At 40.5% G+C, this 20,260-nt stretch overlaps 1 protein-coding gene across 1 annotated transcript in view; it reads left to right on the top strand.

Moving 5' to 3' along the window:
• CASR (calcium sensing receptor) overlaps positions 1–20,260 on the top strand; it is a 72,874-nt gene that overhangs the window by 13,825 nt on the left and 38,789 nt on the right. The window contains exon 2 of the mRNA XM_069019030.1: positions 17,907–18,344. Coding sequence (XP_068875131.1) covers positions 18,160–18,344 — 185 coding nt within the window. The 5' untranslated portion in view covers positions 17,907–18,159. The remainder of the gene's footprint in view (positions 1–17,906; positions 18,345–20,260) is intronic.

The following is a 20,260-nucleotide window of genomic DNA, read 5'->3' as shown; positions in this document are numbered from 1 at the left end:
TAGATGTGCAAGCATTAGCTGTTCATTACATTCTCCCACTTGCAAACAAATTGTAGCAAAGTATCATTTGTCTTCCAAGAGCATGGTGGCAAGGATTAATTTAATGTTTGTTAGGAAGTCTTACATCCATGGAGAGAAGCTATGAGAGGTGTACACAGATCATTATCATAATTTTATATATAATAATATTGTATCCTTCTATTTTGCTGAGGAACAATTATTCAGCCTCCATCCTCCATCCTCCACAAAAGAGGTCACAGCTAATTGTTAGCTATTTATTGGCTAGGGAAGCAGAGATTTCTTTTGCTGCATTCAACGTTGCACAAGAAGTAAGTGACTGAGCAAGAAATTAAGCTGCCAAGAAATTAGGCATATACAGTGAACACTCGAAATCTGCTGATGTAGTTGTTTACTGAAGTACCTCCTATTGCTGTTTTTTAGCAATGTTTCTGTAGCTAATGGGTTTAGCTCAGAAAGAGGTTACAAATGCTAATGGTAGTTTTGAGCTCTCCTTGATTCCTTGCAAAAGGACCCACAGGGGGTGCTTTGTTTTGTTTGAAATTGTTGCCTTCAGCTTTGCAGGTAGCAAAAGAGGCAAATATGCTGTCTTCTGAAATTTTAGGAGCAGTCTGCCTTGACATTTTGTAATTTAGAAAGATGATATCATTTAGTCTCTAGCAAGACTCTAACAATATTGTCTGACATAATCAAGGTTTGCAACAACAAAAGGGTTGAATGATTTGATTAAAATTTGCCGTTCCCAGTCACTTTGTAAGTGTTTGTTGCCTTGACTGTTGTGGGGGTGCCTTTTTACAGCCAGTCTGCTGTTTTAATAGAGTTTTCTACTTTACAGAAATCCAGATATGCTCAAGTGCGTTCCTGTGGTACACATTAGGTCTGTCTTTTTAATAGTGGGAAGGGAGATCCATTATTAGGTTAAATTTAGAAGTATTCCCTTCCACTTTGTAACATATTGCTCTTTTAGATGGCTACAGATCTGGTAGGTTTGGTCTTAACAAGGGTGCATTTTGTGTATTGAATCTGTACAGTCAAAAGCAAGAGAAAGTCAGACATCACTTTAGTGGGGGTTTGAGAACACGTTTCCAGGTTCAGTGTTTGCTTATCCCCTTGTAAGTGTGGGCAGCTCTCTGAAAAGTGAGTTATCAATGAAATAACCTCTTGCTCATCTGTATTCATTCTCCTTTGGAGGCCTTGTCTTTGCTCTTCAGTGTGTAAGTCAAAACAAGGCACCACACCATTGCTAACACTGCAGGTTTATCCTGCTATCTGAACATCAAGCCAGGCTTGTTCTGCTTCACTACAGTAGCACCCACAGGAAAAGGCCTCTAGATCTGGAACTTATCAGGGCTTTTTGTTTATGCTTGAGACAAGTATACATGTGACCTAAACTTCAACTTTTACTGTGCTGACACTATAGGAAACAGTTTCCTTGTCGGTAAGCTGATCTGTCAACACCAGAAGTAGTTCTAACTAGTGGCTACTTTTTAGCTGGTTTTCTGGTCATTTTGGTTAGATAGACTCTAGGAGGATTGCCTTAAACAGCTGAAACATCTACGTGAAGAAATTCCTCAACAACCAATGTTTAGATGGTCTGCAGCAGAATTCACTCTCACATTGTTCTCATTTTATGACAGTGGCACATCTACAGCACCATCTGTACACACTGTCTTTCCTTGTGTCCTGAGGCTTGTGTTGTGTCCTGAGGAGTTCTCAATACAACTGTTGTAAGACGTACAACATCACACATACCTTTCCCTTACCAAAACACTATGCATGCCTTCTGCCCCACATTGACTCAGGAGAATCAAGCCTCTGAGTCATGCAGTGATTGCATCCCATGAAGAAATATGTCCCTTTTTTATTCTAAGATCTTGTAAGTCTATTAAATCTCTGGGTTTAAGTTTGTTATTTGCATCTCCCTGTACAAGTCTAGGGAGATAAGGAGAGAAAACAGTGAGTTAGCTGCACTTGGGATTCTCGCCAGTCTTTGTGGGATGGAAAATTCCTTCCTAATTCCATATCTGACTTTAAATTTGACCCTCAGCGTGTGAGCAAGTTAGACCAACACATGCACTTAAGAAAAAATAGATCCTTTGTGTCCTAGCAGGACACTGGTGCAACTTTTTCAGGGTCTCAGTCTAGCTGCTGCCAATCAGTGAAGCTTTGTCTTCCTTCAAGCATCCTAGAGCGTGTGGGTAAATTGGGCATCAGAAAAAAGAGCTGTCCTCTCCCTCCTGCAGGCTGTCCACAGAAGCCTTGAAACATGAGATTGAGCTATAGAGTTATTTCAATGCAGAGCCACCAGGAAGATGAGTAGGTTGAGCACAGCACCGAAAATCACTGGTGCCCAGGGGAAAGCTGAGTTTTGTATATGCCAACATTAGTGATCAATCATACATTAAAACTGTCTTCTTCACTGCTAGCTTTTGTGTTTGTATCAGCTTTTAACAAACATGGCTTCATTTTACAGTCTAGAGGACTGATTAAAAAATATGGAATAGGTTCAGAATGAGATTGATCTCTGAGTGGTGTCTTTAGAAAATACTCCTCTCATTGATACCATCCCTTAAACAAAACCTTTAAGATCTATCCATAAACTAGTTTTGAATCTATTAATTGCAACTTTTAATCTGGTCAGTCATACGCCTTGGACATGTCCATGATATACTCTATATAGTTGTCTGTATCTAGTTCATCATTTCGTAAAAAGAACAGTGGGGTATTTTAAAAATATTGTTAAAATTAGTAATATTTTATCCTCATTGATTTTTAGAAAGACTGCTGTCTTAACTCATTTCATTATTGTACCCAGATTGATATTGGGGTATGGTGCCTATAATTTTCTGGGCCTTCCTTCTTTATTAGTTATTTAATAACTGCATACACTTGCAGTTCTCTGACCCTTTGAAATTTTCCCATTTTTCCATGAGTTGTTCAGTATCAACACTAGTGCTTCGGAGAACTCCTCATTTAGTTTATGTAAGACTCCAGGCCTGTTGATTTGAAAACATTTAATTTTAGCAGATCTCGTCTCACATCTCCTTTTATTACCTACGGTGAATTTTGTTGGGCTGACGTAATATGGGATGATACATTCTACAGCTTCATTCCAAGGACAAAACAATGTGCGAAGGACAAAATGTTTATTCGATATTTCCGCCTTTTTTGGATTGCCATTTACAGTTCTACCACCCGCATCTAGCACTGGGCTCATGGCCACTCTCAGGCACATTTTATATTTATAAAAATATAATTTTTGTCTCTTTACCTCTGTTAACTATTTAGTACTTCCTTGATCTTATAAACCTCCCTCATCAATTCCCTGCATACTTAGAATCTTAGAATTTGTTAAGGGTTTTTATTTTTCCCTTTCTTCCATGCTACAAATAAGTGTTTTTTAATATTTTTATTGCCAACTTTTATTCCAGACAGCTTCTGGTTTAGTGTAAATACTTTGGTACCTAGAAATGCATTTTTGGTCCATGATTGGATAGGCTTAACACTTTAATTTACATTTCCCATTTGATTTTGCACTACTAGTCAGTGGGTGTGATGATTGTCCTATTTAAAGCTTCAAGCCTGGCTGGAACCAGCCCCCTCTTATAGGCTGATGCCACATTCTGCTTGCATACCGTAATTGTAACCACATCACCAGTATTGGTACCCAGGCAATTACTAGATGAAGGCAAGCACTTAAAATTTCTAGTCCATCAGAAACAATTCTGTGGCTGAGCTGTTTGAGCTCCCACAGGGAAATTTTTATGTTACCGCTAGACCCCAGGGAAACTTAAAAATCATCTTGTTGCTGGCCACTTGACACATACATCAATTCCCCCTCAACACAGTTTTTTTCAAGTTAGCAAGGAAATTGTAATAAGAAGCATGCAGGAAATGTGAGTAAAAAATTATTAGGAACAATTCCGGTGAGTTTCCCAAAGGAAGCATGAGAGGTTGCCTGAAAATCCTTGAATTTTTTTTCCTCCCACTGGCTGCTTGTGCTTGCTCCATGCTGTTTGCTGCCCCTGCTGTTGTGTTAGAGGAAATGTTTATAGGGCTGTGCTGTAAATAAGAGCACCAAGGCCCAATCAGACGTTTGAAATGTTACCAGTGAGGATGTGTTCTGATTTACAGCAGAATCCTCTGGAAGTTTTATCAGCCAGATATCTATTCTTGGAAGTTTTAATACTAGACATGAATAAAGCACAGGATATTTTGTACCAGTCCCCAAGGCAGAAAGCTAAAATAGATATAGGTTGTCCTTTACACAGTGGCAAGTATTTAGCACTTCTGTAACTTCAGTACTGTATGAGCAATTTTGGCTCCAGCTTAAGGAGACTACTCTGAGATAATATAGAACACCCACTCAGAGAGGAAAGGGAGGAAACAAAGTCAGGTAAATAGCTGGGATCTTGTTGGGGATGGTGAAAGCTCATAAAGAAAGACCATCCAGAAGGAAGGCTGCCCTTTCCACCGTGAAGTAAATTTTTTGGTTTATCTTTATTACTTTAGGTGAAGGGGAATCTGGTTCATCCCCTGGTCTTATGCTCTTGTTGCTGATGAAGAACAGATCCCTAAAGGAAGAGGTTCCTCACCTTTTGAAACTTGTATTTCTTTCTTTCTGTCTGAGATTTTCTAAGACAGGGAGTAGTACCATGTTATTCTTTGAGTGGTTTATGGGATGCCAGTAAAAAATATTGGAATAATTCAAAAGAGGATAGGATGGTTTTCTTTGGGTAGGTAGCAAGATTCCTCTCGGGAGAGGGGGAAGTATGGCTGAGAAATGGTGAATGGACATTTGGCTAATTGTATGAGCTGCTTCCTTTGCTGTTCCTGAAATGGTCACTCTTGTCACCTACCTTTCCTCTCACCTTTTCTCCCACTCACCTTTCCCCTCCCACCTAGATAAGGAAAGCACCCATTATCTCAGCCCTCACTAAGAAGTTAGTGGGGATGGAGTGAAGCCCTTTGGGTAGAGGGCTGACTGCTGTAGAAAATTACTGGAAATTACCCAAATCTGGCCTTCTCCTGGTACTCCTTCATTTGACATGTTAATCCTGCCACCTACACAACTAGTCAGCATAATGCCCCATTATAAACAAAACTACACACATAAATATCTAGTCAAGGTAGAAAATGTGGGGTTTCCTTTCCTTTTCCTTTGCCTTTTCCTTTCCCTGCCTCCTCTCCTCTCCTCTCCTCTCCTCTCCTCTCCTCTCCTCTCCTCTCCTCTCCTCTCCTCTCCTCTCCTCTCCTCTCCTCTCCTCTCCTCTCCTCTCCTCTCCTCTCCTCTCCTCTCCTCTCCTCTCCTCTCCTCTCCTCTCCTCTCCTCTCCTCTCCTCTCCTCTCCTCTCCTCTCCTCTCCTCTCCTCTCCTCTCCTCTCCTCTCCTCTCCTCTCCTCTCCTCTCCCTCCACCTGCTGAAATAAGCACAGCAGAGCTGTTTCTTTATCATGCTCCTGCATTTTTGCAACCCAATTAAGCCATTACCAGGGCTAAATGAGGCATAGAGCCTCCAAAAGTCACACCATCGTCCCGGAGATGAAGCGCATAGAGCTGCAGAGCTGGCAGGCAGGCAAGGTGGCTGGGGCTTACCGGAGTGTGACCCCAGGTGTTTTTCTGCTCCAGAAAGATCACCTTCAAAAAGGAATGAGGGGGAAATCAAGAAACAAATACTATTTTTAGAAGTGCTCTGTTAACAAGAGGTGTTTACATTGTGGTCAATTAACACCGTTGTGTTTCTCAGGGATGCACAGAGGAAGTGGGTGGCCACAGTGTCTTCTGATTTCTGGACAGTGTGGCAGAAAGGGCCATGAAGACCATGAAAGCTTTCATGTATCTTCCAGTGGTTCTGATATCAGTTTTTTGCTCGCTGGTCAAGAACTCTGTCCCTGCCCTTAGGTCTGTAGTGGGCAATTCTGCTCTCCTGGCAGACAGCTGGTATTCCAGCATCCAGGCTCCCTATCCAGCTGAGAGCCTTCAATCATTCGTATCATGCCAGTTTGTGCAATAAAGCAGGGTGCTCTTCAATTCTTTCTGTGGCACAAACCCTGTATTTGCTTCTATTCCCAAGCTGCTTGGAATTCTGTGTGGGATATGGAAATGATGCAGAGGAAGTCATCTCTCTTTCCCTGAAGCTCTGCTATCCCTCACCAATTTTGTTTAAATTATGAACTGGAAAAAATTATATTGTAATGCCTAACACAATGGGAACACGCTTTATTTAGAAAGGCGTAGGACACACAGCCTAGCAATTCGATTCATTAAAGCCTGGGATCTCCTTTCTGGGATCTGCTTTATTTCAGAGAGGAGCTTTGCCAGAAAGGATGATAATTTTCCATCATACGCTCTTTCAAGAACATAAGGTGTTGTGTGCTGAAAGAAAAATAACATGTGCACTTTTATGGATTTTATTTTCAGACAATGAAGAGAATGGATTAAGTCCTTTGCAGTGAATACAGATTATTTTAGAAGCTAAATAGCTTTGCTTGTCCCTACCTTCACTTGAGTTCTGTCTTTACTCTCACTGAGCAATACCTTAGTTACCAGCTAAATTATATGAAAATTCCTGAAGAATGTGATAGTAGTAATAACAAATTCCCAACTAAATAAATCTAGAAGTGAGAAAGGTACAATTCCTAGCCTTTTTCTGGTTTAAAAGCATGATAATAGACCTGTTGAGATAAATGCAGTCATAAGAAGCCCACACTTGAGCATTATTAGACATGTTCCTTTGGATTTAGTTATTTGAGGTGCTAGTCTAAAAAGACCACGCTCTTAACCTGGGCAGTCTTCCCAGCAAGTGCCACGCTCCTGGTCTTCCTCAGTACCAAATCCAGCTGATCTGGTTAATTGCATCATCACAGCAGTTTAACCTAAACTGCCAGAATTTGCAGGAGGAAGCTAAGGTTCAAGATCTATTTTGATGACTTTTTGGAGCTCCTTATGACCTCCAATGGTGATGCAATAAAAAATCCCATGTGATATTGTGATATCTGTGGTGATTGTATCAGCTGAGGAGAGTGACAGGGAATTTCCAACAGGGGAACATCACTCAGGGATATATATTTTGTTCATGGGAGTGTTTGATTTTTTTTTTCTTTTATAAAATTAAGGCTGGTTTTCACAAAACTTTGTCCTATTTGCATAGGACATAAATCAACTGCCAGCTAGTGGAGCTAGACATGCCCTTCGTAAGAAACTTGCCCTGTAATTGTCTAACACAACATTTTTGAAGCAGGTATCACTGAATACTGCTGGAGGCTGGTTCTTATACCAAATGGACTGTGATTTGAATCTGGATGGCCATTTCCAGCATCCTCTTATATTATAGGGCAGAAAACCTGCATCTGTAGGGTTCAAGATGAATTCTGTGAAAAATGAGAAAAGTGCTTACATTTGTTCACTCCATCTTTTACAAATCATCATGGAAAGTTTGCTTCCTGTGAACTTGTAAATAATATGATGTATCCCAGAAGAGGGCAGGTGGAGCAATAGGGGAGAGAGATGCTGGCTGCTTGCATTGGTATTGCTACTTGCCAGTACTGGCTGCAAGTCACAGGTCTGTGGTGTCATCTTACTGTCATCTGCAGCTGCAAAGTGCAGCCACACAGGCCCAGCCAGCATTTCTTAGGTGAATAAAGTAAATAATCATAACTGATAAACAAGTTCTTGCATATCACATTGATCTTCCAGCACATTACATAGGCAGATGAGGGTCACTGTTCCTATTCCAGGGGTCAGGGTATGGCACACAGTATTGTATTCCTCCCTGTGCCCCATTCCATGGGACATGCTAGCACAAGCCAGCTCTGCAAAGAAAACTCAGCAAAACTTGCCTTCTCTCACTGTAGGACTAGAGTGGGACATGTGCCTGTCTGTGCCTATAACTCACCTCCCCTCACTCCTGCAGTTCTACTCTTGAATTCCTTCTGTGCCTTTCACTGATCTATTTTAATGATTTTATGGGTTTAGCAGAACTTCTGTCCTTGCTAGAGTTTGATATTTCTGATGACCTTTCCAAGGCTCCCTTTACATTGAATCTGTTTTCTTCTCCTGGGGACCCTATTCACTCCTGCCCTCTTTAACAGGAAGAGTTACACATAGTGTACAGGCAAAAGAAATATATAAATAGAAAAGAATGTTTTGGTATTAGAATGAAAGGAGGAGAGAGAAGAAAACTGGTGAAGGAACAATAATTATTTCGTTCAGAAAATCATAACAAAGAGAAAATAAACAATGGGAAAATCTTAAAAAAAAAGAAAAGGCAGCCGGTGACAGCGGAGAACTAGAAATACAAGAGAAAGGATTAGGAAAAAAGGCCACCAAAAATCCATAAGAATTTATTAATAAATCATGCTGGACTCAGTATAAAAAGAAATTATCCAACACAAACAAAGTGTTTATTTGTTTTTAATAATAGTATAAATGAGAAAGGAGCAACCAGCCAGAGGCTACTTTGGTCTGTGATTCAGCAAACCACTAAAGTACATGCTAAGCTTTTAATATCTACTAAATTTCATGAAAGACAAGTCTCACTAAAGTTGAGCACATACTCTGAGTGTTTTTTCTGAATTGGATTTATGTTGAAACTGGCTCAGAATTACAGTTGTCCTTATTGTTTGGTTCACTGAGGTTTCTGCAGGGAAAAAAATGTGATCAAATAAAACATTTTACTTCAAGCGCAGATGTTTTTTAAAAATAAAATCAAGTAAAATTAAAAGAAATTACTAAGCAAAATATGTTTCCCCCTTGTAAGCAATTTGACAAAGCTGGATTTGAAAAAGTGTTCAGCTCTCAGATCTGTATTTTATTTTTTTGCTAGAGAAAATCCTGAATCAGCCTTGATTCAGCTGATACTCAGTTTGACATCTGTTGACATGGACAAAGCATAGCTGCAATATCTTTCTAAAATTATTTCTGGACACTATTACAAGTTGAGAAGCAAAGTCTCAGATAAAGAAAGTAATTGGCATATGGCTGCCCAGCCAGGCAGGAGAAAGAAGCAGGTATTGTGTCAAGGGTCCTTCCGCACACCAGCTGTGGGAGAACACCACTTCCAACAAAACCATACCAAATTGTAATCAGAAATATGTTATTCCAGTTTATTTTAAAGCTGCACTTGACAGACAGATTGACTTCTCTAATTGCACTTAATCTTGATTTATCACAGGTTGTGGAGATAAGAATTTTGCTGATACAAATCTGATTCTTCTCATGTTTATTTAAATGATCTGATCTTATTTGCTCTTGCTGTTTTGTAGAGGAATGATCAAAAATTGGTTGATTAACTGAGAGAAATGCAGAAAGATAACTATACATTGCCTTATTTGAGTATTCTTTTTCTGTTCTTTCATGTTCCCTGACCTTTCAGCTGGCTAACCAGCAGATCTAATGCTGGCCAATCAAAAAGTGTGATATCTCTTTTGAATAACACTCCACTAAACTTCGTAATTTTAACTATTTACAAATGACTGACTACTTTGGCACCTCCCTCACCCCTCCTCTGTTCTTTTCTGCCTCACAGTGTAGCACAGAACAAAAGGCAATTCAAAATGTCCTACCCTGGTGACCAGTCCTTCTAAGCTATTATTTTCTAAAGCAGAGATAGAGAGACAAAAATTAGAGAGAAATGTAAGTATAGAGCATCCAGGAGTTGATAGCAAGGATAGTTCCTCCTTATTTTTTTCCAGACAGACTACAGAAACACAATTTCATAAACTCTATTCTTTTATTTTATTATATTAAAGAATTAAGCTGAAGACTCTTTTCATTTTCTTGTAAAAAAGCTCATCTTAAAAAAAGTGGCCTTATGCAAAGAGTGTAACACAATCATGAAGCTCATCTTAAAAAAAGTGGCCTTATGCAAAGAGCTTAACACAATCATGTTGTTTTATGGGCATGCTGAGCAAGGAAAAAGGACTTTGCTGGGGGGATTCAGTCCTTTTGTCAGCCCCAGAGATGTTTCTTGTAAGAGAGGAGGAAGAGCTGGGAAAGATGAAGAAACTTCCCAGTTACCTTTTCAGGTCATTCCGCAGTGGTGGACTTCACTTCTGTGGGCTGTGAACACAGCACCTGTTAACACTTCTGTGTGTCCTAAGGCCAGACACACAGAAAAGATGAATTCTGCAAATTAAGAACTAAGAGCAATTCAGCTGGGTGACACTTGCTGGCGCAGCTCCTGCATTGGATGTCGAGGAAAGGCTTGCTTGCGGTGCAGGAATGTACATATGATATGCAGGAATGTAAGGTGCCCTGAAAGGCACATAGGGTAAGTGCATGGCTGTTTCACCTGCAGGCAAAAGTCTGAACAACTCAAATTTCACAAACCACATCCCAGTGCCATATGCACCATGCCACAAGGATGTAGATGGTCTTCATTCTCTAGAGTATCCCCCAGGCATTCTTTGTCCATCTGTTCAGGAGGGTCTAGTCACATCCCAAAAATAGGGGATGGGGCAAAGTATCTCTCACTGAAATGCACACTCCTTAGCAGGGTAGTTGTGACTTTCTTTAGGAGCAAGGAAAGTTAATAGAAATCAATTTAATAAAAAATCTTACCTTAGCAAAGTATTTCACTTCCTATTTAATTGCAACTCTTAAGGGTCTCCCTTAATCTCCTCCATACATAAAGACAAAAATCATTGAAACTACCAAGAAGCCTTTAGATTGGCATTATGTCAAAGGCATCTTTTCATCTGCTTTGAACAACTGATAAAATGATGAGCTTTTTAACGGGAGGGGTAGGAAACAATCAAGTTAGCAAACCATGGCACAGCAACAGAAGGTCAGAATCTGGAACACAGAGAGGGAAAACAGGACACCTTTGATATGTAGGCAAGATGGATTCCCTGTAGTATCTGAATCTGAGATTGCTCAAGGGTCCAATGCAGCTCCCAGGATAAATTAGAGTAATCAGTAACTGGTGGGTTTATGGCAACTTCCCAAAAGGCTGAAGATGGGCTGCGGTGGCTCTGGAACTCCCTAGGACTTAGAAATCCCTCCAAGCCCACCTGTTCTTCATGGATCCTGTTTTGTGCTGTAGCTCCTTGTCATGTCTTAGCAGTTCTAATGAATTTTTCACAGGTTGTTTCTTGTCCAAGATACCCTGATAAACTCATGCATTTCAGTGCTCCCTTGGATGTGTACACACATGGGCTTTTCATACTTATACTGAAGAAGGCACAGGAGTGGAAAGATGAGAAGTTGTAGAATTGTCTTACTCCTTTCCAGTATTTGTTTCAGAGGCTTGTGATACGTCTTGTAGAAACAAGCCTTAGCTCTTACTGCAGAAAACACTTATCCTTCAGAGGAGCAAAACCAGTCACACCTGTAGGGTCCCTGGAGCTGCTTCTCAGGCTGACTTACAGCCACACCTGTGAAGAAATGACTCCAAAGACATAAGTCACCCTTCACATGGATTTCCACCAAGCACTCACCACTCAAAAACCACTTACAGCTCTGTGTTTGCTTATGGTGTTCGCTCAGTGCATCCAATGACTCTCTAAGGTATTTTCTATTGCCATTTCTGGTTTTTGCTTCCCGCCATCAGCAAACACAGAATTATTTCCACAAAGGGATATCACATCCCAAATCACACTGATCAGGGATATTGAACATGATACTGATGCAAGTTACTTGAGAAATATTATGTGAACCCCAAAGCCAGGTACAGTCCTGATAGAAAGGTGGTTGCTACGAAGCTGTGCAATCGCAGCTACATGGCTTGGCATGGATTTGTGTGCACTTTGTGAGCCAGTGCTGAAGTGAGAGGGAGATCAGAGGCCTTGTAGTCCCATGTTAAATCTGCACACAGTAAATGGTGCCTCTGAGCAGGTTTGGATTTTTACTTGATTATGCAACAGTCAGGAGCCGATGCTCTTTTGACTGCTGTTGCTACAACCAGATTTGTTTGAGACTCCTTGAAACAAAGTGTTCTGCTTATTCCTGGTTCCATTTTCCATATCTGCAATTCTCAAGGGTCTTGGACATCAGCCTCTAACAGTTTAGGCTTCCTTGATCTCAAGTTTCTGGGTTGAGCAGAGTGTCAGCAGTGATATCCTAGGCATATTTCTGTCACTCTGGTATTTTATAGTGCTAAACAGATCAGGGTATGGCTCCACACTTTTATAGTAGGTTCTGTGTTATTTGGACACCAGTATATGACTTAAGGAGTAAAGGAAAGCTAAAGATATGGCTGCTACATAAAAATAATCTTATAGATATGAAACTTCTGGAAACCTAAATGGTAACTCTCAAACAAACTTGACAATGTTGAGTTTATCAGATGTAGCAGAATTAAATCTGTTACAATTGCCAGGTTTATTATATTGTTTTTAATATTTAGTTCATCCTGGAGAATTGAGAATGTTACTCTAGAACAAGTGGTCAGATTTTTCATGATCAAACTAGGTTCTTAGGCCTACCTCTCCTCCTGCAGTCTCTTCCTCCCTGTGCTAAGTACACGGCTTTCTTCATTTGAACTGGCCAACTCTTACTATTTATGAGCTTCAGAAGCTTCTTCAGTACTGTGGTTCATTTATGTGCTGTGGTTTTGGCCTCATCTTAGATTTTGCAATGCCAGGTGAGACTGTAATGTATCATTTTTTTAACATACATTTTCTGTAGTGTGAAAGTGTATTACTGTCTTGATTTCTGCCAGAAAAATTTCATCTGTAGCAGATAACATGCCCTTAAGCTAATAGGAGCACATGGAATGACTGTCCTAGTGACCCTGATGGTGTTGATGATTTTGTAAAATCTTTTTTTTTGTTAAAGCTCTTCAATTCATGTTTAGTATTAGTTCAAAACCATGTGTGTGGGTAGTGTTTTTAGAACAGAATCGTTATTCTAGATCTGAATTTTTCTCTACACTCAAATGAACTCTCCAAATTTTTCCAAGGCTGAGATTTCATCTCTCAACCATGCTATTTGCCCAGATAAAAATCTCCTTATTTTAGGAAGTGTGTTGTGTAAGAATTGTCTTTTTCTGCATTGGCAAAAATTTCTTTGTAGTAAATTTTCAGTTAGCACTTGCCTTGTTCAAAGACGGAGCAGTTTACAAGCACAGCTCCTCCTTTGGAGCATACCAGCACTTTGGTTTTGATTGCATCTTTGATGCCCTTGTCCCTCATTTTGACCAAAGAGGGGCAGGAATGTTGAACTAATGCCTGCTCTGGTGACAAACGTGAACAATTTCTTTTCTCATCTTGTCGTGGTACCTCAGTACTAGAAGTCTGATCTGGTCTTAGAAGTGTGAAGACTTATATCCTGTGTCCATTGTCCACTTACAGAAGTGTCATTCTTCAGCTTCCTTGGGGCATCCAGGCCTCCCAGAAGAAGAACAAACCTGCTGTGTGGGAGGCCAAGGTCTCCTTGGGTCTGGGACAGCCCTTTTTTCATGACCATAATCAGGAATCTTGTCTGGCTCTCTGATGTAAATAGGTCCTGAAAGCCCAGGAGACTTAGCTGAGCTTCTCCATGCTGGTTCCTTGCTGGTGTCCAGGATGATCATGTAAAATTTAGCAGATTCTACCTTTGAACTGAATGTGAGAGAAAAGCTTTTGGAAAATGATAATTTCTTGTGAGGTTTCATGGCTTTGTGAATATAAACATGCTGAACTTTGCTTTGTGTTCAGCTGATGATCTACCATAAGTTAACAATATCTTGCTGTTCCAAAAAAGACAAATGCCATGCTGAGATGTACAAACAGGGCTGTAGCCTGCAAGACACACACAGTAATTCTACTACTTTACTCAGTGCTTGTAAGGGCCAAACAAGGACACTGTGTCCATTTCTGGGCACTGGTCTGCACTAAATGGGGAGACATCCTGGAGAGAGGCCAGAGAAATGAAACAGTTATAATCTGAGCTCAGGAAAGCGTCTTTATGAAAAAAAAATTAAATTAAATTTGCTTTGTCTAAAAAAAAGAGTAAAAGGGGAGGTGAATCAAATCCCAAATAAGGTGGTTGTGAGCAGGGAGGCACTGGCCTGCACGTGGTAGATGGGAGAAGAAGACATGCTTAAGTTGTAACAAAAAGCACTAAAGGCAGATGTGAGAGAACGTTTTCTTTGTAAAAGCAGAGAGTCATTAAAGCAGGCTGCCCTGAGTGTCTGATGGGTCTTCTTCCTGACAAGATTTCAGAGAAAATATGCCTGGAACTGCACTACTATTGCTGAGCCCTTCTTGGGCTAAGGGGCTGCTTCATGGTCCCTTGAGATCCTTCCCATGCCCGCTATTAGATGTACCTGAGCACTGCTGTTGAGAGTTGTGGTTAGTTACTGTTTGATTAGTAAGTACTTCATAAGTAATGCATGCAGTGAGTGTGCCATTCAGCTTTTTCCACCCAAAATCCCAAAGATGTATTGAACATTTCTGGCTTTTCTGCAAGATTTAGTCTGACAACTAAAACTTTCATTCAACTGGCAAAATTGCACAGATTGCTGCAAGCTTTTCAAATACCCACAACTCTACCCTGGGTACCATCCCTCCCCACCTCAGCTACTGCTCCTGCCATGACAGTAGTTGCCTGATAGCTCATCCTGTTCCTAGAACCAGTTCAAGTTCCTCCACTGAAGCTTAGAAACTCTCTTCCAAGACAGTTCAGAACAAAAATGTCAGATAGTTGACAAAACAGAGTGGAAAAACTGTTGAGGATTATTTTTAAAAGGGAAGGGGGATTAAAAATCAGGCCATGTTAAAAAAAAAAAAAACAGAGAAAATTGCTATTCATTTTTAATATTTTTCTTGCAAAAGTAATCTTATGGAATTGTATTTGCTGAATATATGTGCAGTAAAAATGTGTTCTGCATTGAAGAGTTCATAATCAAAGAATTTATGTGCTAATGCTAAATAATGTTTTACATGTAAAAACATTTGCAAAGGAAAAAAATAACAATGGATTCCAAAATTCCATCTTAATTCAGTTGCTTGTTAATTTAATCTTTTTTTTTAATTTATTAGCTGAAAACTGCAGGACCACAGTAATTTGTTCTATTAGTAGTACAATTTCCACCTGTAGTATACTAAGTTTTATGTCTGGAAGTATACATCAGCAGGTAATTCAATCATTGACTGTGTAATGCTCTCCTTTAATAAGGAAGAGGCTCATAATCTTAATCTAATTAAAGAAAAGAGAACTGATGAAAAATTTGCCACAACAGAAGTTGATACTGGAGGATATTATCTGGGGCACTGGCAGCAAGCCCACAACTGTTCATCAGGAAATCAGTATCTTCAAATATTTTCATCTTTAGGTGTGGAGGGTACTTGAAAGCAGCTGGGAGTCCCATGTCTCCCATTAAATGAGTTTTGTTTTCCAGATATAGCTGGCATTTAGGTATGGAGAGTTGTACATTTGGACACTGAGATTTATGAGGAGCTGAGCATACACTTAGTTTTGCTTTTTTGTGCCAGTGCATCTTTGGACATTTATCCTTCAGTTTGCTGCCTCAGGGATGTGCTTTATATATACACAGCCCATCTTATTCCCAGACATCACCTCTGATGTTATTTCAATTCTATGTCCTCCCTGAGAACTACGAGTTCTAAATTATACAGGGGGATGCCAACTATTGCCCTGTACCATGAATGAATAATTTTGTTTTCATTGTCTCTTCCATTGTCATGCTCTTGAATGACATTTTGGACTAATAAGTGCTGTAAATGCTGCTTTAAAATTTAGTGTATTTTACCAGTTTGTATCTTTTGATTTTTTCTGCTGTGAGAAAAGAGAAATAAGAATGTGAATTTACTTTTTCTACATTTCATACTTCAGCCATGTACTGTCTGGTGGTGAGAGTTCCTAAATATTCAGTAGCATCAGCCCAAACCCCTCCACAGCATCCCAGCAAACTAAATTATATTGTCTGACTGCTGCTGATGGAAATAGTTTCCTTTTTCATAAGCGAATAACCCCAAAGGCAAAAGAAAGCCTTATTAAAGTAAAAGCAGAAAAATAGAGTAGTAAATCAGCAGGCTGTGGTCTTCCCACAATACGTGGGGGAGTCACTGATCCCATCCCACCTTGGATAAGTCCCACACATGGTTCCTTGCCCACTCTCCAGGGACCCCATCCCTGCACCTGTCGGGGCATGCACTTCCCCAGGTCCCTGCCATCCCGGAGGGAGCTGGGGGAGGGGATGAGCTGGGCTAAATAGCATTAGTCAGACCCATGCCTTTGCAGTGTCTCTTCAGAAATTACTCTCCCTCTTTTAAACATCTCACCTCTAAGTGCTGGCCTTGCCTGTGCTGATCCTCACCTCAGGACACTGTATCAGCACTTTACTAGTGTTTGTATCTTTCCTGAAACCACAGGTGATGGGAGGAAGATAACATTTCTCTAACTGAAATATAGAAAAGTGTTTTGTTCTTTATTCTGTTGTGCACTGAAGGAGCCAAAACCACTGTCCATCTGCCAGGAAAGATCAAAACTCAAACCTTCGGGACACTCACTCGTTGCACTGCTCTGTCCCTTCCTAATCCTGTTTCTGGTTAAAATTCTATCATCCAGCTGTCAAAGGGCCCCATGCCAATACCTAGACATATTTGGATATCTAGCCAAAGATTTGATTGCCCTTGCCAATAAAAATGCACTTGTTCAAGCCAGGGCCAAAGAACAGTTTAGAGTGGACCCGCCACAGAGAATTTCAGTGTCTGCCCAGCTGTCTAAGTGCAGTGACCACAGAGGCATGAGAATAAAAGGAGCTTTGTCTCTCCTCTCTCATTGACTGCTGCTTCCAGACCTTCATTGTAATGAAAATGTATGAAATAGTTCCACATGCTTGGTGGTCATGCAGCATGCATGATCATCCAGCCAGGCTATTAGAAGAAGCCTCGTGATCACAGTTTTTCCCTGCAGTAGCTCTTTTTTTGACCCAGGCGAAGATCAAATCCATCTAGGTGCATTTAGTGATAATAAGTCATCCTCATAAAAAGGTTCTCAGCACTTAAAAACTCTTGATGACTTGCTTCAGAAATTAATTGTCCTCAGGATTAGCAATTTATGCCTAGCTTCTCCTCTAAATTTGACTAACTTCAGATTTTTACTAGTAGCTTTTAGACCTGTTTCAAATAGGCTGAAGAGCTGTTAATTGTGAATTTTCTGTGCTATCTCCTCTCCTGTAGCCATAGCCATTTTCATATGCCATAATTAAGTTAGTTCTTCATTTGGGAGGCCTGTAGATGTGCTGCTGGGAAAATGTATTGAGCATGGAGAAGCTGCAGTTATTTTTCATCCCCAGGAAACAGGCTTCAAAGGCTGCTGTAGCTAAGCTTTCAATGGCATGATTACCAAACCTTTCAAGCCTTCGTGATTTATTATGGAGAAGTATCTTGGTTTCAAATGCTTCCCTGGAATTCTTTCTCCTTTTCAATGTGGAAGAACTCTTTCTGGTGACCCGGTTTTATTTTCAGCAAGGATAAGTTCAAACCAGAGGGTTAAGAATGATCAATGGCCAGGAGATGATGGATCAACACTAAAAGATTATTATGGTTACTTGCTTAAGAGAAAAGCTTGATTCTTACTATTTTTGATGCTTCCTATTCCCCAGTTGCCCACCCAGGTCTCCTAGTGTGCTCTACTCATGGACATTGATCACAGGTTTTACAGCATCCGTTATGACCAGAGTCACACAGAACCGTAGGAAGATTTAGCAACCCACATTGGGTATGCAGCAGAAAAACAGGCATCTGACATGGAGGAGGTGTGGCTGGTGTCACCGGGGTACCTGGCTGACTTTGCCAAGGTTGTGATATGTCCCAGGCGGGTTGTTGAGCGGGGGCAGCTTCAGGGGCATATTGAGGGCTTGGTTTGACAAAGCAGAACCATCATGGCAAAGTGGGGTGCTGGTGTATAGCTGGAATCACTTTTCAAATCTTTCTCTTACAGTTCGCAGAGATGGGCTCTCCATAATACATCAGTTATGAAGGAAGAAGGGCAGCTGAATTGTTGTTTTGCAATGGAGAAGACAGAGGGAGAAACACCAGCACTGTGGCACCCACCTTGTTGTTTATCTCCCTGCAAACATGTGCCCCAAATCCTCTCTGTGCTGTATTAAGGAAAGGAAAAGCTTCAACATCTGCTCTCTTACATCATCTTTTCCAATTTTGCACCCTATAACCCCCTGGTGAAAAGAGGAACAATGACTTCATATAGCTGCTGCTTGATTCTTTTGCTGTTTACCTGGAACACTGCTGCCTATGGGCCAAACCAACGGGCACAGAAGAAGGGAGACATTATTCTTGGAGGATTGTTCCCCATACATTTTGGAGTGGCTGCTAAAGACCAGGATCTAAAATCAAGGCCAGAATCAGTGGAGTGTATAAGGTAAGCTAGTAAAAGGGAAATAAAAACTTCTGGTGGGGAAGTCTTCACATTTCTTGACTTTAAATTGTGTAAACATGGTCTGTAATCTGATGCTTGCAACTGGAAGGTATGATGTAAATAATAAAAAAAAACAAGTGTGCTGTTAAACAGTTACATAAACAATATTTGGACACTAAAAGAGGCCAGCTACCTGAAGCTGCCAAAACATTAATATACTGATGTATCTGGCCATTCACAGGGAACATTTGAATAGTATCTGAAAATGATCTTTCCTAGCAGAAGGACAGAAAATTACCAGTAATGCCCTTTAGTTCATTTGATTAAAGTAATGCATGGCAAAATAGCTTAGAAATCAATTTTTTGTCCAGTTCTGCCTGTCATCTTCTAAGACTTTACAAGCTGATTAGTTGCCTAAACAAGTGAATAGGTGAGAGTGAGACAGGTCATGGCTTTTGAAAAACCCCACTGAAGAGATAAATGTCTCTTTAGGACTTTGTGAAAGTCCCAAACTTGAGCCCAGGCTTTCTTCACCCAGAGTTCTTTTCTTTTGTGTAAACAATGCATATATGTTTTGTCTTACGTGTTTGGCAGTTAACCTTGGAAGGAGAAACGCACATGAAAACAACTTCTCTTATTATTAAAGTGTAGACATTTTCATGATTAAATGTGAGGACTTTTTAACCTTACAACCCTGCACATAATACACAGAACAAGTGGAAAGTGTGACAGAAACCGATTGCAACTGGAACAATATGAACGAAATATAAGAAATTCATGTGGAATTGTGTCATGACAGTCCATGGGAAAACACTTCAGTGTTATGGGACTTCTGTTGCCATATGTAAAAAACTGTGCATCTGGAATTATTTGGACCCCTCATCCTAGACTGGGGATCTAATACAGTTTTGTTGCAGATGACAAGGATGGCTGAGAGCATTCCTGTTACACTCAAATTTCAGGTGAGGTTTCCCACTGAGACACTGAGCAAGACACGTCCTTCTAGGTTATGAGATCATCCCCAGGACCTGTCATAGGGAGGACACACAAGTGTAATTAAGCAGGGATTATTTTTGCTTCTTCTGTGTGTGCACAGGAAAGTTGTGAAATAAATGTGTGTGCAACATCTACTTCACGGAGCAAGAATCTCTGCCAGCTTTTCAGCATTTTTTTCTTTCCCAAATGCAGCATTTTACAAGTGGAATGCTGGAAAGCAACGCATGTTTTCAGCTCCATTGTCTTCTTCTCCTGCTCCAGCTGGCAGGCAGGACAATGCAGATATTTGCAAACTAAACAGCTTTCATTTCTGTCGAGTCTGGATCAGCTTCAGTGACTGTCTTGACATGGTCACATTATTGGAAGAGATCACTGGAAAATGTTCTGCCACAAGTACTACAAGTGTGTAGCTGCCAAAAGGCATGTTAATGAGGTAGCATTGCCAACAACAGGCGAATCCTGAAAAGCCAGAGTAGCTGTTTTAAGGACACAATGGGAGATCGTTCTGGGTGGCATTCAGTCGGTTAAAAGGTATTCTCCAGCTGAAATCTGCCTGGATAAAATCCCTGTTCTTCTTACCCCTGCACCAAGAACATGCAGGTGCAAAAGAGAAAAACAGTGGCTGCAGAGTCAGGCATTTGTGGCATATATCCTTCAGGGAGTTGGATGAATTGTGAGTTGATAACATAATGCTGTTGGAGAAAGAATGAAGGTCAGAGATCTAGCTGCAGAGGTAGAAAAAACTACAAAAGGAACAAGGGGATGATTGGACCAGAAATGACTGGAAGTTACTTCATTGCACGCATCTTTATCAGAAAATGTCCATTTGCAGGAAGTGTTTAATTCAAAAGAGGTTGGATTGAGTCATCAGGTTTTAATAATGGTGATGATAAATACATGGGAGTGTTTGTGTGTATTCCCTG

This window comes from Aphelocoma coerulescens, chromosome 1 (assembly GCF_041296385.1).
Source record: "Aphelocoma coerulescens isolate FSJ_1873_10779 chromosome 1, UR_Acoe_1.0, whole genome shotgun sequence".
Classification (NCBI taxonomy): domain Eukaryota; kingdom Metazoa; phylum Chordata; class Aves; order Passeriformes; family Corvidae; genus Aphelocoma; species Aphelocoma coerulescens.
The sequence above is the reverse complement of the archived record's forward strand: the minus strand, read 5'-3'. Positions and strand labels throughout refer to the sequence as shown.